Below are 25,859 nucleotides of genomic sequence, written 5' to 3'. Positions count from 1 at the left end.
TAAGAATGCTCCCAAAGATGGCCGAGATGCAAAGGATGACTCCGAAAAGAGGCCGGGGGGTAAACACCACAATTTTGGGCTCTCAAAACAGCAATTGGAGGAGTACAGGAAGGCTGGAAAATGCTTTAAGTGTGGCAGTAAAGATCATATATATCCTAAATGCCCACAGAATCCTAAGAATGCTGAGCCTAATGTGGAAAAGCCTCTTGTGAATGTTGTACCCGATGTGCAGGGTAATACAGGGCATGAGCCCAAGAGTAGAGTTATATGCAAGGCTTGGGGTAAATTGAAGGATCAGCCCGCTTTGTTTCTTTTTATGGGAATGCAAATGAATGCAGATGCCGCCTTTGAGGGCAAACAGGTTGATGTAATTCCGGTCATTGGTAAGCTCCGTGTACATATACAGGACTACCTCGACCATGAGAGCTTTTTAGTGGCTCCTCTTACAGGTTGTGATGTTTTGTTGGGAATGCCCTGGCATCACCGTTTAGAGCCTATTAAGGCTTACAAAGAGAAGAAAATCAGCTTTGTACATAGAGGCTGTGAGCACTCTATAGATGCTGGTACTACTGGAAGTACCATACCTCTTGTAAGTCATGTACAAATTAATAAGGCAATAAAGAAATCAGCCTGTTCTTACTTGGTTTTTGTACGTGATACCATTGAACATTCTAGTGTTGATGTTAGTACATTAGATCAAGACAAGCTTAACTTTTTGAATGAGTTCAAAGATTGTTTTGCGAATGCTTTGCCAGCAAGGTTGCCATCCGAGAGGCTGGAAGATCATTGCATAGATCTAATTCCCGGTAGCTCTCCACCTAATAGGCCACCATACAGGGTGAGTGCTAGTCAACAAGAAGAGATTATGGCACAGGTGAATGAACTTTTGGAAAAGGGTTTGATTCGGCCTAGTTCCTCGCCATATTGCTCGCCGGTACTTCTTGTTCAAAAGAAGGATGGTACTTACAGGATGTGTGTTGATTACCGTGCCCTCAATAAGATAACCATCAAGAATCAGTTTCCGATTCCGCGCATTGATGACATCTTGGACAAGCTTGAAGGTTCGGCATGTTTCAGCCGAATAGACCTCAAGAGTGGGTATCAACAAGTGAGAGTGGCACCTCAAGATGTACACAAGACTGCATTTAGGACAGCCTTTGGTCTTTATGAGTTTTTGGTGGTGCCTTTTGGCCTTACAAATGCACCCGCTACCTTCAACAGGATGATGGACAGGGTGTTCAGAAAGCATAGAAAGTTCACGGGTATATTCTTTGATGACATTATTGTATTCTCAAAGAATGAAGCCCAACATCGTGAGCACCTGGCTATTGTGTTTAAAGAGCTCAAGGAAAATCAGCTCTACATAAATGCAAAAAAGAGTGAATTCTTCCTCCCAGAGATTCACTATCTTGGTCACATTGTATCAAAGGATGGTGTGCGCATGGATCCCGCAAAGATACAAGCCATGCAAGAATGGCCAGAGCTGAAATCAGTCCATGAAGTGAGGAGCTTCCTTGGTTTATGTGCTTACTACAGGAGGTTCGTCAAGCATTTTGCTTTCATTGCTGCTCCGTTACATGAGTTAACGAAGAACAAAGCAATCTTTAAATGGACACAAGAAGAGAGAGATGCCTTTCAAAAGTTGAAGAGTGCAATCATCTCGGGACCGGTACTCATTATTCCGGATTTGCACAAACCTTTTGTGGTGGAATGTGATGCATGTGGGGACTGCATAGGGGCTGTTTTGAACCAAGGACATGCCATTGCCTATGAGAGCAGACACTTGCAACATGCAGAGCTTCACTTACAGGTTTATGAGAAGGAGTTGTTGGCTGTAATTCATGCCCTTACTATTTGGAAACACTATCTTTTAGGGGCTGATTTTATGGTCAAAACTGATCATCAAGGTTTGAGATACTTTTTGACTCAAAGTAAGCTCTCAGAGAAGCATATGAGATGGGCAAATTTCCTCTCAATGTTTCATTTTCAGATTTTACACACTACAGGGAAAAAGAATGTGGTGGCAGATGCCTTATCTAGACGACCACAGGTTCATGCTATTACAGTTGCATACCATGAGGACTTATCGGATATGCGTAATACTTATCATCTGGATGAGGATTTTGCACATGTATGGGCTGATTTGCAAGAGGGTATTGCTGCCCCATCTTATGTCATAAGAGATGGATATCTCATGACGCAAAATCGTATGTGTGTGGTAAAGAACCTTCGCCATAAGGTTATGGATGACTGCCATGCTCCTCATATGCAGGTCATAGAGGCATTTTGGCCACAGCACAAGCTTTGGAGAGGTATTTCTTTTGGCCAGATATTCGCAAGGATATTGAAGCATATGTACGTGAATGTATGGTATGTCAAAAGGTCAAGTTTGACCGACATAAAGCACCTGGATTGCTTCAGCCTTTGCCTATACCAAATGAACCATGGGAAAGCGTTGCTATGGATTTCATTATGGATTTGCCAAGGACGCCACAGGGAAATGATGCTATTTGGACCATCATTGATAGGTTTAGCAAGCAGGCACATTTCATTCCCGTGCGCAAGACAATAAAGCCAGATCATATGGCTAGGATGTTTTTGGCACAGATATTCAAACACCATGGCATGCCTAAATCTATTGTGGGGGATAGAGATCCTAGAACCACAAGCTTATTTTGGCGCGCATTGTTGGACAATATGGGTACAAAGCTGAACTTCTCATCAGCTTACCATCCACAGTCAGATGGGCAAAGTGAAATAGCAAATTCAGCCGTCCTCGACTTGCTGAAATCTTATGTATCCGACCGCAAATCAGATTGGGAGAAGTATTTACCACTTATGGAGTTTGCCTACAACAATACGGTACATACTTCTACGGGCAAGGCGCCCTTTGAGATTATCTATGGCAAGGTGGTACTACCACCCATCCTTCGTACAAAGGATGAGATTTTTGCAGCAGATGAGTATGTCAGAGACTTGGATACTGCATTTGCACAGGTACGGACAGCCATAGAGAGGTCTCAAACCAAGAATAAAAAGGCAGCTGATAAGCATAGAAGGGATGTACAATTCAAACAAGGTGATTGGGTCTGAAAAAGCACGCCTTTGGAAGAGGTCAGGGAAAGAGGGAAAGTATCCTAAGCTTTCCAACAGGTACTATGGACCTTTTCAGATCTTGGAGAAGATCAATGATGTTGCATTTCGGCTTGTACTCCCAGATCATTGGAACATGCACAATGCTTTTCATGTGAGCCTATTGAGGCCTTATGTGGGACCGACACCGTTTGAGCCGGTTTTGGAAGACCCACCCGAGGTGGATGAGCTGGAAGAGATTCTTCAACTTGAACAGATTGTTTTTCACAAGGAACGAAAGCTTGCGGGAGGCAAACTTGTTCGTAGGTACCTTGTGAAGTTCAAGAATTATTCAGCTTTGGATACGAAATGGATGGATGAGGCCTACTTCGAGGATTACCCAGATCTTTTGAAGGCCTATCTGGAGGCTTTTCAGTTGCGGTCAACTGATTAGAAGCCGGGGGGAATGTCACAAACCCCTATATTCTAGGGACATGCGGATGCGTGTCAGGCCTAGAAACATGCGGATGCATGTATGGTATATACCTGGGCATGTGTATGGATCATATGAGTGGATGCATATGAGTCCAAGGACATGGCAGGACATTTGTGGACTTTCGGGCGGTGCCCGTGTGGATTCCGGCCATGCACACATGGTGTGTTATGATGGCAGGCGGAATATTTTCAAGTACAAGAATGATGATAGGTGGTTCTCCAAGTTTACATGTGCACAATGCATAAATGATGCATGCCATAACTTTATTTTACTTTGTGTGACATTGTCTTGCTGCCTGGACAATGCTTGTTATTTTGGCTTGTGAAGTCCGAGGGACCGGGGATGCCCGGGCACCTTGTGGACACGTGTGTGCACTCCTGTTTGGGCCTAAAACTGTGGGCTTATGGGTTTTGCAGGTGGTAAGTGCGTCCACACTCAATTTACAGCTTACTTCATTTACTACTAAGGTTTATTGGTTTGCAGGTCCACACTTGTTAATAAGTGGCCAGACAACTTATAATGCGTTCGCATTTGGTTGGACGAAAATTAATGAAGTCCGGACAGCTTATGGCCATTTCCCATTTGGTTGGACCTAAACTTATAGAAACAGGACAAATGGAGCACTATGGACTGGACACCTACCTGGACACCTTATGGGGACACATGTCAGCCAGCATGTGTGGCACCTGAAAAAGGCGCCTCCCTCAAGAGGCCCTTTTGGGCTGTTTTACTGATTATTCAACATATTGGAGAGCTGGTTGGAGCTTTGGGAGTTGCTACAGGGCTGGTTGCTTGCTTCCCGGACTCACACAAGCTTGGACAACGATCCCCACACTCTTCTAAAGGGCTGGTTGGTAAATTTCAGACCTGCAATTTCTGGTTATTGCGAGTTTTGGGCTGGTTACAGGTGTCCAAAGTCAACTTGGACAGTACAGGACAGCTCTAGGGACCTCCACAGGGTTGTAGGACCCTTTATAGGTGGATTTCTCGCGACAGAAAGTTGCTGTTTTGGACTGGTTATTGCACAAAACAGGTTGGACAGCAATGGAATATGTGAGCATGGATGTGTCTAAAGGATTCCTGGTATAGCAGGTGCTTAGGGCAAACATTGGGGACACTTGCTCGCGGAGAACACAGGTTTTTGGATCAGTTTCTCGCGTGGAAACAGGGCCTAAAGATCCATTTACATCTTGTGCAGGGCGGAGTACCTATGAGGATTGTGATACTCTTGTGCAGGGCGGATGTACCTGTGAAGAGGCTTGTGCAGGGCGGATGTACCTGTGTGTAGGGCGGATGTACCTACAAATTCTCTTGTTTGAAATGTATTCATTCATAATGTATTTGGAAGAATCAGGTGCAGGCTGGTGGTGAATCCCCAGGCACCCGTAATCTTGTACTTTGCAGACTCTTTTGGTAATATAACCTAAAGGGGGGAGGGGTCAGCCTGTCATCGGCCCCTTTATGTGGTGTACTGTCATTTTCAGCTTTGTGGTTGTAATGCTCAAGTGTTAAGTGCTCAGAATCTTGTTCACATTTATACGACTCCAATACACGCGTCCGCCTCCCGTTACACTATGAGAGCTGGAAGCTTTGTGGTGCTGAGTTACGATGTTCCACGTATGACAAGGAGTTCCTCGAAGTGGTGCACACCCTTCGGAAGTACCCTTCGGAAGTAGCGTCACTATTTGATTGAGTCGGAGTTTCGGATCTGTACTGATCACCAATCACTCAGATCGATTTGTCTCCCCACCAGCTTCAGTGGTGGCACTTTCTTTCTTAGTTTCCCTTTCATATTAATTATGTGCAAGGTAAGAGATTGTGGTAGCCGACGCGCTAAGTCGAAGGCCACATCCCATGCATACTGTTGAGAGTTGCCATAGTGACTATTTCGTGCCGATGAGGGCAATGAATGTGGACAACCTAGACTTCTAGGAGCCTAGAGCAAATGCGTTGGCATTGCTTGAGAGTACGCCATTTGGGATGGGTGGTTGTGCTATGAGGATTGACTTTTGTGTCGTCAAGGAATATGATTTTTGCCAAGTGCTTTTGCATGATAAGCACATGATGTTCCCATTTCAGGACGTTGCGTTCTCTTGATGCTGGAAGCAAGTCGGCTACCACATTCTTTTGGCCTTGCACGAAGCAAGATGTGCATGGGTATTTACGGTTCTGCGAGGTTTGTCAGAAGTCAAAGCCTCCAAGAAAGCTGATAGAAAGCTTCATGCATTGCCAGTTTCAGAGTTGCCATGGGAAGCCATTTCTATGGACTTTGTGGTTGGATTGCCGAAGTGCCGGAGGTTTCAGAATGATTGTGTCCTTACAGTCGTTGGTGGTTCGATGAGTAAGCAAACCTACCTTATTTCTTGCAAGCCAAGTGCAGATGCTCAAGAGGTGGCTTAGCTTTTCATCCAGGAGGTGTTTTGCTTACATGGACTTCCAAAGAGGATCGTCTTGGAGAGGGATCCAAAGTTCATTGGAGCTTTGTGGAGAGCCTTGTTCTATGGTTCAGGGACGAAGTTACAGTTCAGTACTGTGTTCCATCTCCAAAAAGAGCCAGACCAAGAGCATGAAAAAGACTATGATCAAGATGTTTAGTCTTAATTAAAAGTCTTCGTTTGATATTATCTTTTGATTTCCTCTCCTTAGTAGCTAGGTTTGTTAGTTTATTTATTTTTGATCTTTCAAATGCTTTGTTTTTGTCTTTGTCCTTCTTCACTATTATTTCTTTCTCAAATTTCTCAATTCGTAAGTTCAGATTTTTCTGACCTTATGAAGGTATATGATTAAGATGTTGCGGTGTTATTGTGAGGAGCATCAAACGGAGTTCTTGCCATTGATGGAGCATGCCATCAATGATATAGTACAGTGTAGACATTGACAAAGAAGACTCCCTTTGAGGTGGTATATGGTCGTCTGGTCATCAATCAGATGACCTTAGCTCTTGAATCTTCCACAAGGAACTATGGTCAAGATTAGGTGGTTCAGGGCTTGGATGAGATGTTGGAACAAGTTCGGGAAGAAATGCAAAAGGCACAAGCAAAACAAGTTCGAGAAGCTGATAAGCATCGTCACTTGTACTGGTGCAAAACCACCTGCTCTAGTACCAAGACTTCCAATAACCCTCCGTCATCCACCAACTCTGGTTCATCCTCATCCGGCAGAGCACTCAACTCAGGTTCCACCGTACTGCTATCGAATCCAGCAAGCAGTTTTGTTCGCCAAAGCGTGTAGCAGCCTGCAGCAACATTAATCGGTAGCTGGGCAAAGTGCACGGCTGTGGGTAGCAAACTGTCAGCGTAGGTGCCATGTGGAAGTTAGCCACTGGATAGCAAGTCTCGACCAGCATTTATATATAATGAATGGTGTGCAGGTCCTCAGCAAGCCAACAACACTAGAAACAGGCAGACCAGCACGTGGAGGTGCTATATATAATACGTAGGAATTTCATCATTTCCATCTGCAAACTCTCAAGTGTTGGAGCCTTACAGAGCGATCCTTTGAAGCATGGGCTGGTCAAGGAGAAACTACAGCAGAACATTGGGCTGAGAATCGTGGTCTACATTTTCAGTCGCCTTTTGTGCTTGAAATTCAGTTGTAACATATTGTCCTGTTGCACATAGGCACAAGATCTCTACTTTTAGGCAATTGGTTGGCCCTTTGGCTTTTTATCTTTGAAGAGCTGCTCCATCTATCTTATTCGAGGTCGCTATCAGCTGTCAATTTTCTATGGAGGACCTCCAGCTCCTTGCTTCTTTTGTGGTTGCCCTTGAAGCCATGCTCCGATTGCTCGCATCAACAACTGGTACAAGTTGTATTGTTTCTAGATGGGACATTCCCTTACACCGAATCACCGACCAGTTGATGCCTTCAAGTGGATTCCCAGGGGGCACAATGGCTTTGATATTTTGGATGCGAGGTGGGCATTGACATTACACTAGAGCAGAAGATTGCAACCCTCCTCTTCAGCATTCGGAGGGCACCACATGGTGGCCAAAAGAACCCAGTTGGCCACCACCACAGCACCTGCCAATGACTATCCAATAGAGCACATCACTTCTTGTTGGGCTTTTTCAGGATCATACATTGGCCTCATCCAAAACTTTTTTGGGGCTTGCAGTGGCGGTTGAGTCGCGTGGACCCAGGTGGGGTGGAGAGACATTGTCCAACCCTTTACAAAGGGGGGTTGTGGCAGTACCGAGTAGCACTTTGCTCGGCAAGCTTATTGTCCGTGGCCTTCATCTCAAGATAGAGCCGAGGAAGGATTTTCTTCTTGTGCACAGGTTGGCCTGCACCCCCGCTCGTGGTTGACGTTGGCCCTTTGGCACCAGATGGATCTTCTGTGTTGCTTCTATCCGCAAACCGAGTAGCTCATTCGAGGACAAGTTTGTGGCTTGCTGCTTCGGCACTTGGAAGGCTCTTTGGTCGGCTCTCTTCTAGTTGCCCTCCTTCCTTGATGAGGAGTGTGTTCGCCGGTCTTTGATGTGGAGTATGCTCACCCTTCTTCCTTGAGGTTACTATTTGAGAGCCCGTTCACACATCTCTTGGGGCCTTTTCTGCCCGGGTCTGGCCCATACGTTAGGCTCATGGCTACAATTCATTCCACGAGGTCCCTCCTGTTGGAAGGTTGGTGATTTTGAGCATGTGATCTATGGCTAGAAGGTGCCTTGGATTATCCCATAAGTGGAAGCATGGGAAGTTGAAGAGCCATATATAGGCTAGAGTGGCACCTTGTCATAATCATCTCCTCCGGCCGGCGTTTTGGGAGGCAGCTCACCGGGAGATGGGAGCCTAGTGGAGGGATGCTGCAGGGCCCGTTGGGGGTGTTCGTGGAGCTCGATGGTGATGCGTCTCCTACATGCGTTAGTATTCCACTGCGCATTCTGACATGGTATCAGAGCCCGGGCATGTGTGGTCCTGGGCGGCTCAGGCGTGTGTGGTCCTGGGCGACCCCCTCGCGCCTCGGTGGCTTGCGGAGCTCGAATCGAGGGAGGGTGTTGGAAGGTTGGCGATTTCGAGCGTGTGATCTATGGCCAGAAGGTGCCTTGGATTATCCCATAAGTGGAAGCATGGGAAGTTGAAGAGCCATATATAGGCTAGAGTGGCACCTTGTTATAATCATCTCCTCCGGCCAGTGTTTTGGGAGGTAGCTCACCGGGAGATGGGAGCCCAGTGGAGGGATGCTGCAGTGCCCGTTGGGGGTGTTCGTGGAGCTTGATGGTGATGCGTCTCCTACGTGCGTTAGTATTCCGCTGCGCATTTTGACACCTCCTCCCTTAGATCAAGAGAGGCTTGTAGGCCTTCAGTGGGGTGCTCATTGATAGCCTTGACATTGCCTCCGGATCTGACAGGGGTCTCCTCTCTCTTGACATGGCATCCCCTTGGCAACCCGTGCCAAGGGAGAGGAGACAAACCCCCGTCGCCTCTCTTGACATGGCATCCCCTTGGCAACCTGTGCCAAGGGAGAGGAGACAACCCCCGCCCACCCCCCCCACCCCCCCCAACAACAACAACAACAACCCAACCCCCAAGCCCCAAAAACAACACATGGCCTTTGTAGTTTGCAACTAGAGCTGGTTATAGCCTAGCTTGGATCTCTCTTGGAGAATCATCCCTCCTGTTCTAAGCAGGCAAGGATATGGCTCTCCTCGATCGCAGATGGCACATTGATCCCTCCCCTTATGAGGTGGCTGAGGATATGTCGTGGTGTCTATGGTCTTGGGAGAATTGCCCCCTTGCCCAACTTCAGTGTCAAGGGAGTGGTTATGGCAGGGCCCAACCATTTGGCCATAGGCTTTTTGGCGTCTACTTCTTTCAGTACTCAGTGAGGTTTAGCCACCGCATTTTGTCGTAAGAGATAGATGGCACCTCAGCAGCTGCTCCTATAGGCAGGCCAAGGGCATCTACTCTCGTTTCTCTTGGACTTTTGGCATCGGCCTCTAGGATAGTTTTCAGCCTCAGAAATTACCCTCTTCCATGGCTGCTTGCTCATTTCAGCGGTGCGGCGGGCATATGGTTAGCCATTGGCGATTGTCCAGCTGCATGACACTGGTGTGGTGCCCTTTGGGAGCCATAGCGCAACTGCCTTTGGGATTGCATGAAGGCAGGTTTGGTGGAGGGTTCACTCCCTGTTTCGTTATGTGGGTTGTGATTTCTTGGGTTATAGAGGTGGGGGCAGCTCTACTCACAAGGATAGCACGGGTCTTGCCCTCGAGCTCACTCTCAGATCTTGGCCATCCCTGCCTCCTCGGTTTCGATGCTGCAGTGGATCAAAAAAGCCCGTTGAGCCAGAGACATGAATTTATCAGCAGCATGGTGGCTTGGCACATTTGGCATGCTTGATGCAGCATGGATTTGTCACCTTCTTGCCGGTGGAGACTATCCACTTCATTCAGACAGACATCATCCACACCCTTTGTGGGCGATGAGAGCACCTCCTCAGTGACTTGGATCAAATGCAGTAGCGTCACACAACCTTTTTGCACACTTGGAGCCTGGGCTCTTTCTTCACTCTCTGGCTTTATCTGCCCCTTCTCCCAAAGGAGCCTCCCTCGGAGTGTGGCCAGATGGAGAGGAAGCTCCCCCTCCTTTGTGTTCACTGGTTTTTAGATCTTACATGAGGGTCCATTGTACTTAGTTTCCTCTCGAAGGTTGCAGTGTGCATTACACACATGTTTTCTTTTGACTAATGAAGGATCTTTTCTTGGAAAAAAAAGAAGAAATGTCTTAAGGTCTCATCAGAGGGAACCAGATTGTTGGTTGTCATGGTCATCAATGTTGAAAGGCTTTCTTGAATTTTTAATGTGTTTGTATAATGAAAAATTACATACGTGATAAGTAGAAAAATCAAAAGGTTGACCTTGATTGGGAGATGTTCAAGAAAAGCTATTTTTTTATGTTAGAGGCCGGGAGCATTCACTTCAACTCATTGTTATTTTACCCACATTCTTGGGTTATAACTATGAGATAATGTGAAGTCTATTCTAATGACCATCCTTTTTTTTATAAATTTCAGCTTGTTGATTTGCATTAACTGTATTGTCTGTGTGATATTTCCAGTTTGACTGCGGAATCCATCCGGGATATTCTGGGATGGCTGCATTGCCTTACTTTGATGAAATTGATCCATCGACCATTGATGTGCTTTTAGTTACTCAGTAAGTGATTTATGCTTTATCACTAATATCTCAACTAGTTCTTCTACCCTCTACGTGTTGGACTTATTAAAGGCTGAAGCAACATAGCAGGTTTTCTTTACAGAGTCCCTTAAAACTTTAAGCCTTTGTATTGCACATATTGTGTATGAGAAAATCTTCTCTTAAAACTATAATTCTTTGTATTGCAAATATTTTTTGTGAGTGAATCTTTCTCTTTTTCAATGAAGGGTGGTTTGGTACTGATTCCTAAGTTCAAATTAGCAGAAGGCAAGTGTTTTACCTACCTTACTCTTGAACTACATGCTTGTCCTGGTGTTTTGTTCTGCTGCTTGAAGTACTACTGTAGGCCGTCTTGAACCCCATCATGGTCACTTTTTTTCTTCTCCTCCTTTTCGTGGGGTGCTAAGTGCAGCGAGAAATTGCCACCTTCTTCCCTTTGTCCTTGTTCAGGGGCAACTGCAACTTTTGTAGGCGAGCAACTAGCCGTGGACGTTGAACTGAGTCAAAGGTGTCCTTGAAGTCCACAAAAGAACAATAGACTTGCTGCCTGCGTGCTCATGGCTCTTGAATGATTGCCCAGAGGTGAAAATGTGATATAGTTCCTCTTGAAGCCTGCCTGGTTGGTGGCTCTCAATTGGTGTCCCTTCACCCATGAGCTAACATGAGCCTCCAAAACTGCCCCATATAGTGTGGCCAATCATGATTGTCCAGTAGTTAATTGCATCTAGGGGGTCTCCTACTTTATGGATATGGACTATGGTAAGGCTGGTCAGGGAAGGGGGAAGACCTTCACAAGGAGCCCTATTAAAGAGATGAGTTAGGATAGGAGTCAAGGATCTCCATCCATTTGCCCAGTGCTCGGTGCGGAGGTCCACATAGTCTCTAGCTTGTCCTTTGTGAAGCCAACTGGTGCTGTAGCCAAGGAACAGACTGTGGATGGGCATCAGGCTTGTGCCGACTTATGGAGGAGAGATGTGAGTTGAGAGGTGAGGGTTGGCAAAGGGTGCTGAGAGGTCAAGCGTGGAAATGGGCTGGTTGAGGTGAGCCTCGTAAATGTGGTTGAGGTCATGATGAAAGTGGACTCAGCTGAATGTGAGTAACCTCCATTGTGCTTGACCCTCCTTTGTAGGAGAAACATGTGAGGCCCTTGGACCGAGCTCACTGAGACATGCCATTGTAAATGGCTAGATCTTGCATGGTCCTACCATATCGAGTGATGTATTCACTGTGCTTCGAATACCCAGATCCCTTGGGTCTATCTGCACACTAGCTTTCCAGGCATTGAAGTCTTGTGTGAAAATATACCCAAAAGGGTATTTTACCCAGCCTAAAAGGGCTATTTTGTCATCTTAATTCAACTTTATCTGCTGGCCGACGTGTTGCCTCTCCTGACCGACCAGCACCCACTCTACCTATATATATGAAGCGCATCTTTATGCAGCCAGCACAACAACAAGCACTTCCTCTGCTGGTCACCTACATCAGGGCTACTATCAGCGTTTACCTATTGGGTTGCTGCTGCTGGTGCAGGCCGCCTACGTCAGGTGCAAACCCTGCATTCTCTTCTGCTGGACTGGCTACCTACATCAGGTGTACTTTCAGTGTTTTTCTGCTGCAGGTTTGGCTGCCTACACCAGGGCTGTTTTCAGTGTTTTTCTGCTGCTCGATTGGTCACCTACACCAGGGCTGTCTTCAGTGTTTTCCCATCGCCTACATCAGGGCTGATCTCAGCGTTTCATCATCAGGTGTACTTCTGTGTTTACTTCAGCACACCATCAGGCTGATCTCAGCGTTTCATCATCAGGAGTACTTCAGCGTTTACTTCAGCACACCATCAGGCTTACCTCAGCATTTATCATCTGAGCTCACGTCAGCCTTACATCAGGTGTATATCGGCGCTTACATCAGGCTTGCTTCAGCACTGTTATCTGCGTTTTTGGGACAGCAGCCCTCTCTGCTCCTTCAGAGTCTTACATAGAGCTCCTGTACTGGATTTTATCTCACACATATATATATCCCCATTGCATGCTGTATGATTTGCTCTGATCTCTTGTATATTTGGTCCTTTGGTCTCTTTTGCCCTCACATGGTATCAGAGCTATCGTGAGCAAAAGGATTGAAGACCTTGAGAGCACACAGCATGGATCGTCTACCCATGATTCTGGAGGATCAGCCTTTTTTACCGGATGTTAATTCTCCTTATTTAGATATAGATCACACGGAGGATGGGACTCCTTATTCACTGGAGAGCCCCATTCGAGGTCTTTCATTGGGAGACGACCAACCTATTTTTACCTACTCACCTTTTACACCCTTGGCATATGGTCTTTCTTCTCCGAGCTCATCAGCCGTTACTTCCAAAGGAGGATACATGCCTACAACCAGTGTGCCAGCATTGGTCCTAGGTTTTTAGCCTCATTTGGAGAGCCCTGCTTCTCATTCTAGCCGACAGCTTGGACTTCGGTATGGGACTTTTTCTCAGGAAGGACGCGTACCTCCTCGGTCGTTCGGAGATCCATCATCATCAACCCTGTCGGTGACCACGTCAGGTTCGTATGTGCCTTTTAGTACGTATGTTCCTAACTCTACTTGGGTATCTTCTTCTGTAGCACAAGTTCAACATATGGTACCATCAACTGCCCTCGATCTTTGGCATTTTGTGAACCCAAATAGAGGAGGGTCTAGGAGTACAATTCACTCTCAGACTTCTGGTATTCAAGGAGGTAATACTGTTTTCTCCTCTGATTCACTTTCTGTTCTTGCTCCTAATGTGTTTTGGAATACTGCTCAACTTCAAGCACAAAACCCTCCCACCCAACCCATGTCTTTTCCTACTAGTGTTGGTGTGCAGTCATGACCGACTGCACCTCCTTTGGGTCTTGCGTATGGGTTTTACCCATCCCAGGTATCTTTCAGCACTATGCCCTCTGGCACTGCGGTGCCACCTAGCATTCCGGGGTATCAGGTGGTTTACCAACACATCTCTGGCGCTAATGTTTTTCCTAATTATTTGCCCTCTCAAGGATTTGTGCCTCAGCTAGGTATTCCACCTATGCCGAGTGCCAAAACTTATATTCCATCTTATGGAGTACTCTCGATAGGTTCTTCACCTAAGACGGTCTTGGTGGATTTTTGGGTTTTCCTCCTCAAACCTTACACTTCGAATATAGGCACTAGCCATCTTGGACTCCCCCACCATCTTCCTTTCATGTTTCTATGTCTAGAAATGCTTTCACAGAAAAGAATCGTTTTAACGGGTCTAATTATACCACCTGGGCTAATCTCATGGAACAGGTTTTTACTTCCCAAGGTTCCCGGAATCTAGTAAAGGGATTTGAACCAAAACCCCACCCTTCCCTAGCACCTCTTGAAGTCATCAGGCATTGGGAAGCTAGAAATGCCATTGCCATAGTGGAGCTCATGCAAGGCCTTCTGTTGGAGTTTCATTCTCAACTCTAGCAGTTCCCCTATGTCTCTGACAGATGGGCACACCTTGCAGAGAGAGATGCCGCACGTGACCGCACGCGTCGCATTGATCTCAAGCATTAAATTCAAATTTTCTCTATCAAAGAAGGGGATGACTTGACCGTCAAAGTTGCTGAATACCGGCGCCTTAACGCCGAGTATGCCACCACTGGTTCTCCCAAGTCACAGGAAGACCAGGTTATCACTTTACTAAACAAGTTGCGGCCCAATTTCTTTACTTTTGTCACACAGACCATTCGTTTAGAACCTATGCCTAACCTATATGAGTGTGAGTGCCAACTCCTGCGCTTCGCTCGGTTGCATGACCAATTTCATCCCAAGAAGTCATCCTCTTCCTCCTCTACTCAAGAGGGGGCCCTTGTGTCCAATACCACCTCTACTCAAAAAGGACAGCAAGGGAAGGGGAACAGCAACTCAGGTAGTTAGGGCTAACCTCCCGGCAACAATATTGATTCCGGAAACCCTGCCTCAACACCCATTCCCCACTGACAAAATATTCCCAAAAAGAATAGATTTTGCACTCATTGCCAAATGCCTGGACATATTGATGATGAGTGTGTTTTTAAAGCCAAGGAAAATAGAGGCAACACCTCCAACACCACTAACTCGAACCGCCAAAACAACCAAGGTGGTAGCAATGCCTCAAATTGGAGATCAAGAGGGGGTAATAATCCAACACCTACTCTGCAGGGCTCCCCGCCAAGGACCCAGCAACAAGGCAATGGTTCGACTTGGCGGAGATCCTCTGAGTGGCGATCCACTGGTCAGGTTGCTCAAGCGCCCCCCCCCCCCCCCCCCTCCCAGTTAGTTTCTTTCACCACCCCAGAAGAGATGTTTGATTGGTCTTCCCTTACACCTCATCTCGGCCCCTCGGCCAATATCGCAGGTTGCTCAAGTGTCACGTGCATCCCGCACTTGGATGCCACGTAGACATTCTGTACAGAAGGTGCAGGACCTGGGATGGTGAACTGGTCCCATGTGAGCCCAGTCCGGGACGAGTCAGCCAGGGATCCATCTCAGTCGTCCGAGGTCAGGTGTGCATTGTCCTGCACATGAGTCCAAGGTCAGGTGTGCATTGTCCTGCACATGAAGCAGTGCCAGTCCTTGTGTGAGTCTCCCTCTGGAATGATGTCGGATGTGCTGTGTATCTGGTTTGCAACTGGATGCCAGACATCTGTAGGCATGTAGTTTGCATGTAGAGATGGGGTCAGCCCATAGGGCTACCCCAGGACAAGGGTTTGCATGTGCATACTTAGATGGGCATGGGGGAGGTGTAGAACCACCCCCAAGGGGCCAGGAGGGCCCAAGACTTTGCCCACCAGCCAAGGCAAGGGCTGGAGGGGCAGTCGGCCAGCTCCAGAGCCTCTGGACAGGCAGCCGACAGAGGGTAAAAACCCTAGAACAGCAGGCGGCCAGGTGTGGGGGGCAGTCCCACACCTATGCGCAGCATGCCCAGCAGCCAGGGGCTGTCCCAGAGTCATGCGCAGGCTGGACAGGTGTGAAAAACACTTTATTAAAGTGTGAACACATTTTATTACAAGACTCAGTCGTGGGGCTGTTATGAGCAGGCCGACTGGATGATAGGAGGGGTATAAAAGCCCAAGTCATAATTCATTTCATCCATCTCATATTTCACCAAGAGCTCCAAGCATTCAAGGGCCAGGACAGCCAAGGGTTTGCTAAAGCTAAGGGGTGAAGGACTGAAGGTCAAGGGCAGGTTTTCCAGCCAAGAAAAGGTCAAGTACTTTGTATTTGTTTCAGATTTACATCATTCTAATAAAGCAAATACACCATCCGTGGTGGGGGCCCTACAGAGGGTAATTGGGACCCAATACTGTGTCCTTCTCCATCTCCCCCTTCTCTCTCTATTTTCTGCACATCGTCTTTCAGTTTTGTGCGTTAATTCCGTCGCGAAAAGAGTGCTGTTTTCTGAGTTTTGAAGTACCGATCCTTCTCCGAAGCTTTTCGCATATTACAGTGGTATCAGAGCCTACTTCAAGGACGAAGATTCAACAAAGAAAACCAGAAAATTTTTTCGCTCGTGTGGTTGGTTTTTAGACACCGGTGGACTACCCCTTTCGGAGTGACTCCTGTCCCTCGAAGGACGGTTGGTTTTTAGCCTCCGGAAGCCTCCGGAAGTCTCCCATCTCCTCCTCCCTCTCCTTCCGTACCCCAGATACCAGATCCTCGTCACAGGGACCCTCTCGAGGGGTCACAGCCGCAGTCAAGCTCCTTGCTTGAGATGCAGATACGGGCATTGGAGATTCGACAACGAGAAGACGAAGCCATGCGACGAGTGGAACACGAGCGTTACCTCCGAGCTTTGGACGCCAGATTGACACCGGCGGCGCCCTCGAATCATTTTCCCGAGAAAATGAACTTCAGTAAGTATAATGGTAAACTCGATCCCACTACTCTGTATTCATGGTTACATCAATTTGAAGCTTACTTTGCCGCAGTTAGGAAATCAGATATTGACAAAGTGATATTAGCCAGTTGGTATTTGGAAGGTGAGGCCATTCCTTGGTGGACTCAGTGGGCTCACGCCCACACCAGATCAGGTATGGCAGCTTATGGGTGGGACGAGTTCGTCCGTGACCTTAAGCAGCGGTTTTTACCGCCCCACTACCTTGAGCGACTCGAAGACGAGTTCAGGGGTGCGCGTCAGAATGCGCAACCAGTCCTTCAGTTTGCCAATAGAATTTCGACCTTGTGTCTACAATTAGGCTTATCTGATGCGGACAAGAAAGGGCAGTTTTTGTATGGCTTGGACACGCACATCCAATGGGAGGTGCGTATGTTTAGACCAGCCACCTTTGAGGACGCACTCTCGCTTGCGCAGAGTGCAGAAATGAAACACAATGGTGGCAAGCCCAAGACTTCCCAGTCGGCTTCTCCCAAGGCTAACACCTCGGGGGGCAAAAGCTAGAACCAGACGGGGTCTTCCCCAGGACAGAGCCCGGGAGCCTCTGGCTCCAAGAACTCGAACAATGCGTCTAAGCTTACTCCAGACTAGAAAGCGGAGGCAGGCAAGACAGGTGGCAAGTTGAGTGCTGAGGAGCTTGCTCAGTGCAGGAAGGAGGGTAGATGTTACTTTTGTCACACAAAAGGACATACTTCTCGGGATTGTCCGAAGAAGCCTCGAAAGCCCGCCGCCGCCTCCACAGCTTCCGTGGTGAGCACAGCTCCCACACAGACCCCAGTGGCTACCCCTAGTTCTTCAACCCCCGGTGCTTCAGTTGGAGCAATTATTAGCCGGGAGCTCGAAGATAAGCAGAAGGGCGCCCATGACCAGGAGTATGAGCGCAACGAATTGCTCAAGTCCTTTGGCTACATAGGTGGCCAGAGAGTCGTTGTCTTGTTTGACAGCGGCAGCACGGAGGATGTGATCACGGAAGAGGCCGCTAGGCGTGCCCGTTTCGAGCTCACTCCGGTGGACAAACAAGTTGAGGGTTTTAGCACAGGTATGACTACGAGCGTCAAGTATGAAGCTCTAGGTGCTAAATTAGTCATTCAGGGCATAGAGTTTGTGCGTGATTTTATGGTTGCCCCTCTTGTAGGAGCAGACATAATTTTGGGTATCCAGTGGTTTCACAAGTTCCTTCCTGATGTCAAGTGGGACAAGCACACGTTCCAGATTGATCGGAATGTGTCAAACACCCCTGTGACCATTAAGTGTGAGCCAGGTATTCCAAACTTTCCGCTCATAAGCCACTTGCAGGCTAAGCGAGCAGTCAGGAAAGGCGCACAGTGTGCGATGATTTACGTCCAGACAGCCCAGACGGTGGCCAGTGCTTCCGAGAAGTACTCGGTTCTCCATGAAAAGTTCCAGAAGATTTTTCTTCGGGACAGTCTCCCTCCCCAGCTTCCCCCGTCCAGACCGGAGGATCACAAGATTGACCTCCTCCCAGGCTCGGAACCCCTGAGCAAGTTTCCATATCGCCTTTCGAAGGCAATGGAATCGGAGTTGGACCGCCAACTCCAAGAATTGTTGCAAGCTGGCTTCATCCGCCCCAGCGTGTCGCCGTTTGCAGCACCGATCTTATTTGTCAAGAAGAAAGATGGGTCTTCTCGGTTGTGTGTCGATTATCGTGCACTCAACAAGCTGACTATCAAGAGCCGATTCCCGATGCCTCGAATTGACTACATTCTCGAGAGGCTGAATGGAGCTAAGGTGTTCTCTAAATTGGATTTAAAGAGTGGGTACCACCAGGTTCGGATTGTTGAGGGGGACATCCCCAAGACAGCTTTCCGTACAGAACGGGCCCACTATGAATTTGTGGTCATGCCATTTGGTTTGACGAACGCCCCAGCTACATTTAACCGCATGATGATGCGTATTTTCCGGGAGTTGATCGGAGTGTGTGTGTTCATATTTCTGGACGACATACTCATATTTTCAGCTACAGTTGAGCAGCATGACATTGATGTGGAGAAAGTCCTTAAGTTGCTGGAAAGCAACGAGCTCTATATCAATGAAAAGAAGTCAGAATTTTATCTGTTCCAGGTACATTACTTGGGATATATAATCAGTGCCGAAGGCATTCGACTTGATCCGGCTAAAGTGGCCGAGATTGTTAACTGGGAAGTACCTCAGACTGCTTATGACATTAGATCATTTGTGGGTATATGCCAGGCATATTCCACCCACATTGACAAGTTTTCCGATCTCTCGGCAGACCTCACCGATCTGCTAAAGGGAGTGAAAACAAGGAGGCAAAAGATTCGAATGACTCCACGAGCGTTGGAGGCATTCCAGAACCTCAAGGTGGCTTTGTCAGAAGCGCCTTGTTTAGCCCTTGCCTCGTGGGACGAACCATTTCAGGTGATCACCGATGCGAGTAACATCGCAATTGGAGGTGTATTGCAACAGAATGGTCATCCAGTAGCTTACATGTCTCGTAAGTTACTGCCCGCCGAAAAGAATTACTCAGTCTACGATCGTGAACTCCTAGCAGTCATTCAGGCCTTGAAACATTGGAAACATTTCTTGTATGGCCGTGACTTCGAGGTTCGCACTGACCATCAGGCATTGCGCTGGATTCAGACGATGCCCAGTGCACAGTGGAGTGATCGACAGCACCGCTGGAGTCAGATATTCCAGCAGTTCGGTGGTATGATTGAGTATCTTCCAGGAAAGGCCAATCCAGTGGCCGATGCTTTGAGCAGGAAGGGACAAGTATCGGCGATTCAGACCACTAGACTGGACCTTGTTGGTACAGGACTAGAAGACATGAAGCACACGTACGCGGATTCCGAGGAATTCGGTACTCAGTGGGAACAGGCATTGGATGCCACAGGACCATGCCATTTTCTGATACGCGATGGTTGGCTTTACTACAAAGGCCGACTGTGTGTCATGAAATCATTCCGGGCAGCTCTTCTCCATGATGCCCATGACGCCATTACAGGTGGTCATAGGGGCATGAATTCGACTCTGGAGAAGTTAGAACGGCAATACTATTGGCCAAAGATGAGGCGTGATGTGTTTACTTATGTACAACGCTGTGACATTTGTCAAAAGGTGAAAGCTCCTCGTGGAAAGAAGATAGGGTTGTTACAGCCTTTGCCAATTCCTGAGGGTCCTTTCCAAGACATTTCGATGGACTTTGTCACAAATCTGCCTCCCAGTCCGAGTAAGCGTAATACACAGTGTTTGACTATTGTTGACAGGTTCAGCAAATTTGTGATGCTTATTCCTTGCAGGGCCAATGTGACCGCCGAGGATGTTGCCCAGCTATTCATTCGGCATTGGTACCCGATTGGTGGGATTCCTAGAACCATAGTGTCAGACCGAGATGCCAAGTTTACCAGTCATTTTTGGAGGGCATTGTTTGATAATTTTGGTACTAAGTTGAATTTTTCCAGTGCATTCCACCCACAGACAGATGGCCAGACAGAGATATACAACCAGTTGGCCTTTGATGTGCTGAAGTGTTATGTCCACGATCAGCAAGGTAAGTGGGAATCGTTTTTGCCTTTAGTTCAAGCTGTTTTAAATGACTCTTTTTCTTCAGCTATTGGCAGGACTCCATATGAGGCAGCGTTTGGAAGGCCTTTCCAGTCGTTGTTAACCAGGACGTCGTCTTCAGTACCGGAGGCGAACAGAGTGACGGAGTCTTACCAGGAGATCTTAGAGTCCGTCAAAGACAGATTGGCTAAAGCGCAAGAGGCCTACACTCGACAGGCCAATAAAGACCGAAGGGACATGAAGTTTTCGGAAGGAGATTGGGTATATCTTCGGATTATGAAGCAAAGATTAAAGCAGGTGGGCAAGCGATGCCCAAAGTTGTCTTTCAGGAGCTTCGGACCATTCCCCATCCGGAAAAAGATTAATGAGGTGTCTATGCAGTTAAAGCTACCTCCGAGTTGGACTATGCACGATGTATTTCATGTTAGTTGGTTAAAGCCATATGCAGGTCCACCCCCTTCAGAGGTCAAAGACGAAGCGGAACCAGACATCATTGATGAAGCTGAGGTAATGGTTCCAGAACAGATCCTTCTGCACCGTTTCAAGCATGGCTCAGGCCGAAGACTACGACAGTTCCTCACGAAGTTTCAGGACCGAGGAACTCATGAAGCGGTATGGCTCGACAAAGAATTCTTTGAAGACTATCCGGCTTTATTGACGGATTATTTGGAGGCTATGCAGCTTCCGTCAAGTTAAGCAGAAGGGGATGTCACGTGCATCCCGCACTTGGATGCCACGTAGACATTCTGTACAGAAGGTGCAGGACCTGGGATGGTGAACTGGTCCCATGTGAGCCCAGTCCGGGACGAGTCAGCCAGGGATCCATCTCAGTCGTCCGAGGTCAGGTGTGCATTGTCCTGCACATGAGTCCAAGGTCAGGTGTGCATTGTCCTGCACATGAAGCAGTGCCAGTCCGCGCTGTGAGTCTCCCTCTGGAATGATGTCGGATGTGCTGTGTATCTGGTTTGCAACTGGATGCCAGACATCTGTAGGCATGTAGTTTGCATGTAGAGATGGGGTCAGCCCATAGGGCTACCCAGACAAGGGTTTGCATGTGCATACTTAGATGGGCATGGGGGAGGTGTAGAACCACCCCCAAGGGGCCAGGAGGGGCCCAAGACTTTGCCCACCAGCCAAGGCAAGGGCTGGAGGGGCAGGCGGCCAGCTCCAGAGCCTCTGGACAGGCAGCCGACAGAGGGTAAAAACCCTAGAACAGCAGGCGGCCAGGTGTGGGGGGCAGTCCCACACCTATGCGCAGCATGCCCAGCAGCCAGGGGCTGTCCCAGAGTCATGCGCAGGCTGGACAGGTGTGAAAAACACTTTATTAAAAGTGTGAACACATTTTATTACAAGACTCAGTCGTGGGGCTGTTATGAGCAGGCCGACTGGATGATAGGAGGGGTATAAAAGCCCAAGTCATAATTCATTTCATCCATCTCATATTTCACCAAGAGCTCCAAGCATTCAAGGGCCAGGACAGCCAAGGGTTTGCTAAAGCTAAGGGGTGAAGGACTGAAGGTCAAGGGCAGGTTTTCCAGCCAAGAAAAGGTCAAGTACTTTGTATTTGTTTCAGATTTACATCATTCTAATAAAGCAAATACACCATCCGTGGTGGGGGCCCTACAGAGGGTAATTGGGACCCAATACTGTGTCCTTCTCCATCTCCCCCTTCTCTCTCTATTTTCTGCACATCGTCTTTCAGTTTTGTGCGTTAATTCCGTCGCGAAAAGAGTGCTGTTTTCTGAGTTTTGAAGTACCGATCCTTCTCCGAAGCTTTCCGCATATTACATCAAGCCCCCCCCCCCCCCCCCCCCCCCCCCCCCCCTCCCTCCCCCCCCTTCCGAGTCAGTTTCTTTCACCACCCCAAAAGGGATGTCTGATTGGTCTTCCCTTAGACCTCATCCCGGCCCCTCGGCCAAAATCGCTCAGGTCACATTTAAGGTTGACTCTGGCCACTCCTCCAGAAGGAAGAAGAAACAAAGGCCTAGACGAGGCCATATGTGTGTGAAAGGCTCTGCCTTTATTTAGATTTGTCAGTTACTTGACAATCCTCTTGTGCCCATCATTGAGGCCCACCCAACTATTCCGTGAGGTCATCCGGTCACTTGGGTAGTTGACAATGGAGCTACACACCATATGGCACGCAATGCTGACATTTTCATCTCTGAGCATCCTGCTAAGGGAGAAGTTCGATGTGGCAACAACACAATGATGCCCATCAAATCTGTTGGCACTGTCTTATTTGACACTAACACAGGCCCCAACTAGGCTACCTTGGACAATGTATATCTTGTCCTAATTTAGGCCTCAACTTACTTTCTGTATCCCAGCTGACCCAACTCGATCGTGGAGTTTACTTCAACGAGCGAGTTGTCGAGGTAATTGATGAGACTGCTGGTCTTGTTGTTGCTAGAGGTCACGCTTAGAAGGAGGGTTTGTACCGGATGTCTACTTTTTTAATCTGAGCCATCTTCCGATAGTTCGGAGTTTCATCGGGTTCGTGCCTATGTGACTTGAGCTCCATCTGACATTGAACGACTATGGCACTTTTGCTATGGTCATCTACCCTATGACACACTCCACGAGTTATCTCGAGACCAGTTAGTTGAAGGCATACCCAACCTCAAACTGACAAAGGATGTCTGCCAGCCATGTCAAATGGATAAGGAGCATCGCTCACTATTCCCACAACATGCTACTCATCGTGCTCCGGGAATCCTCAAGTTGATTCATTTCGATTTGAGTGGCCAATCCCCAACCCCTTCCTTCAATGGATCTCTCTACTACATGCTAATTGTTGATGATTATTCAAGGTACATGTATGATGTGGGTATATTTTCGAACGCATAAATCCAACGCCTTCCAATACTTTTCCACGTGGGTTCGGTTAGTCACTAATCAAATGGGCGTCTCAATTGGAATTGCTCGCAATGACAATGGTGGTGAGTTTATCTCCCATCAATTTACTAAGTTCTTGCAAGACTTGGGCATTCAATGCCAACTCACCTCCACCATCTCTCCCTCACAAAATGGAGTGGTCGAGCGCAAGAACCGAACTGTGATGGATATGGCATGCTCCATGCTTTTTGCAGTTGAGCTGCCTGAACGCCTTTGGTCAAAATCGGTCAACACTGCGGTGTACCTTCTGAACCGTTGCCCCATGGTCGCTGTTCCCCATAGGACCCCGTTTGAGGCATTTTTGGGCGAAAAACCAACCGTTTTCCATTTCCGTGTCTTTGGGTGTCGTGCATACACTCACACTCCGAATGACACAAGGGGCAAGCTTGAGCCAAGGAGTGAGTTGCTCATTTTTGTGGGCTACTCTTCTGAATCAAAGGCTTACAAAATTTTTGATCCAAGTTCAAACAAAGTTTTCGTTCGTCGAGACGTTGTCTTTGATGAGTGAGATTTACTTCACCTTCCGCTGCCCATACCAACCAAACAAGAATCTTAGAGTGTGCCACATGAACCCCATCAGTCACCTACAACTTCGTCTCTCGAGGAGGCTTCCTCCTCCCGACAGCCACCCAGGGATCCTTTACCTCGTTGGTACCAATAGACCATATGTGATTTTGGCATGCTTCCCCATGATAGCCCTTTGTATGGTCCTCGTCGGTCCACTAGGCTTGCTCCTCCTGCCTCATTTGCCTCTGTCTTTTCCGCATACTATGTGGCGCATGATGAGCCAACATCGTGGAAAGATGCCATCAAACTTCCATCCTTGAAACGGGCTATGGAACTAGAACTCGAAAGCATTGACCGTAATGGCACGTGGTCCCTTGTGGATCGCCCTCATAATAATAATGTCATTGAAACCAAATGGATCTTCTGCACCAAATTTAAAGCCGATGGTCCCTTGGACAAATACAAAGCTCGGCTTGTTGTGCAAGGCTTTCGCCAGAAAGAAGGCATTGATTTCGACGAGACCTGCACCCACTGCTCGAATGAGGACAATCCGTCTTTTACTCAATCTAGTTGCTCACCACAAAGGCCAGTCTATCAGATGGATGTTAAGAGTGCTTTTTTAAATGGCATTCTCGAAGAGGAGGTCTACATTGACCAACCTCCGGGCTTCCCGCTCTCCGGGTTCGAGGACAAATTCTTTCGCTTGCGTAAAGCTCTTTATGGGCATAAGCAAGCCCCCCCGAGCGTGGTATCATCACATCGATAAATTTTTTCGCAGCCAAGGTTTACAACCATCTCACTGTGACCCCAATATCTAAATTTACACTGATTAGGGGATGGTTTGCTACCTAGTGCTGTATGTCGATGACCTCATTATTTCTGGTTCACATCAAGCCAAAATGGTTAATATCATGGCACAGCTCAGACGAACTTTTGAGATGACTGATCTCGGTCTTCTCTCATATTTTCTTGGCATGGAGGTGGTCCAACATCCTGATGGTATTTTTGTGTCCCAACAGAAGTACTGTCTCCAACTCATTACTTCCTACTTTCTTGATGGTGCTATCCCTGTGGCTACTCCATTGGATCCCACCATCAAACTATCAAAGGAAGTGGACTTACCTCCACATGAAGAGCGAGCCTACCGCCAAGTGGTTGGGGAACTTATTTGGCTCACAAATTCTTGTCTTGATATCTCCTATTGCACATCCATTTTAAGTCAGTATTTCAATGCTCCTAAGGGGCCACATTGGAGTTCAACAATGAGGGTTGTTCGCTATCTAGCAGGTACCTATTTGTATGGACTTTACTACAGTTGTGGGGACACCTTGCATGGTTACACAAACTGTGATTGGGCTGGTGATTTCGATTCCTGACGTTCTCATGGTGGTTATTTGTACTCCCTCGGATCTGCCCCTTTCTCTTGGTCTAGCAGAAAGCAGGATATCGTTGCAGGTTCTTCCATTGAGGCCGAATACTGGGCCCTCTATGACGCCACAACAGAGGCTATGTATCTTTGACAGCTTCTTACGGAGATGTGCGTTCCCATTGTCACCGCTTCTATCATCTTCGTCGACAGTCAGAGTGCGATTGCCCTTGTTGGCAATCCTAGTTTTTCGAATCGTACCAAGCATGTGGGTGTCCATTTTCATTTTACCAAGGAACAGGTTGAGCTTGGTACCGTCTGACTCCAGTACATTCCTACGGCGGACAACCATGGAGACATCCTTACAAAGTCCGTCAACCGGGCCATCCTCGAGCGTCTTTGCGACCGGATCGGCATCGGCCCTTCACCATCACCCTCCGCATATTGAGAGGGGGATCTTCCTCTCCTTTCACATTTTTTATCATTATTGTATCGGGCTCTTTTGTTCCTATAGACAACCCATTTCCTAGCATCCCTGGTGGCGTTCACTTGCACCATGTTGACTTTCCTTTGTTCCACCTTTAGGGCTGTAAGATCATCCCCAAAATAGATCTTCAAGCCCCTAAGGGTTGCTCACTCCTTGAGGAAGGCAAGGTGGGACTCCATATTGTCACAAACGGGCACGTGTATAAGGAACCAATTCACTACCAAAACAGCATACATACATCAACCATTCCTGGCATATACATGATTACCATCATTGTGAAACATTACATGAGCATATACATCCTGCAAACATAAACCAACTTGCATGTGACACAGCACTAGGGGCTGAAGTTGGGCCAGCGCCCCCCCCCCCCCGCGAGGTATCTTTATTACCAACAGAAGTATTTATATGTACAAGATGCG

General features: G+C 47.7%; 1 protein-coding gene across 1 annotated transcript in view; it reads left to right on the top strand.

Moving 5' to 3' along the window:
* LOC147609100 (cleavage and polyadenylation specificity factor subunit 3-I-like) overlaps positions 1-25,859 on the top strand; it is a 102,998-nt gene that overhangs the window by 24,871 nt on the left and 52,268 nt on the right. Inside the window, exon 2 of the mRNA XM_086788249.1 lies at positions 10,625-10,722. Within this exon, the coding sequence (XP_086644375.1) occupies positions 10,625-10,722 (98 nt within the window). The remainder of the gene's footprint in view (positions 1-10,624; positions 10,723-25,859) is intronic.

Source organism: Cibotium barometz, chromosome 52, assembly GCF_041138505.1.
Source record: "Cibotium barometz isolate CiBa-2024 chromosome 52, ASM4113850v1, whole genome shotgun sequence".
NCBI lineage: Eukaryota > Viridiplantae > Streptophyta > Polypodiopsida > Cyatheales > Cibotiaceae > Cibotium > Cibotium barometz.
The sequence above is the reverse complement of the archived record's forward strand: the minus strand, read 5'-3'. Positions and strand labels throughout refer to the sequence as shown.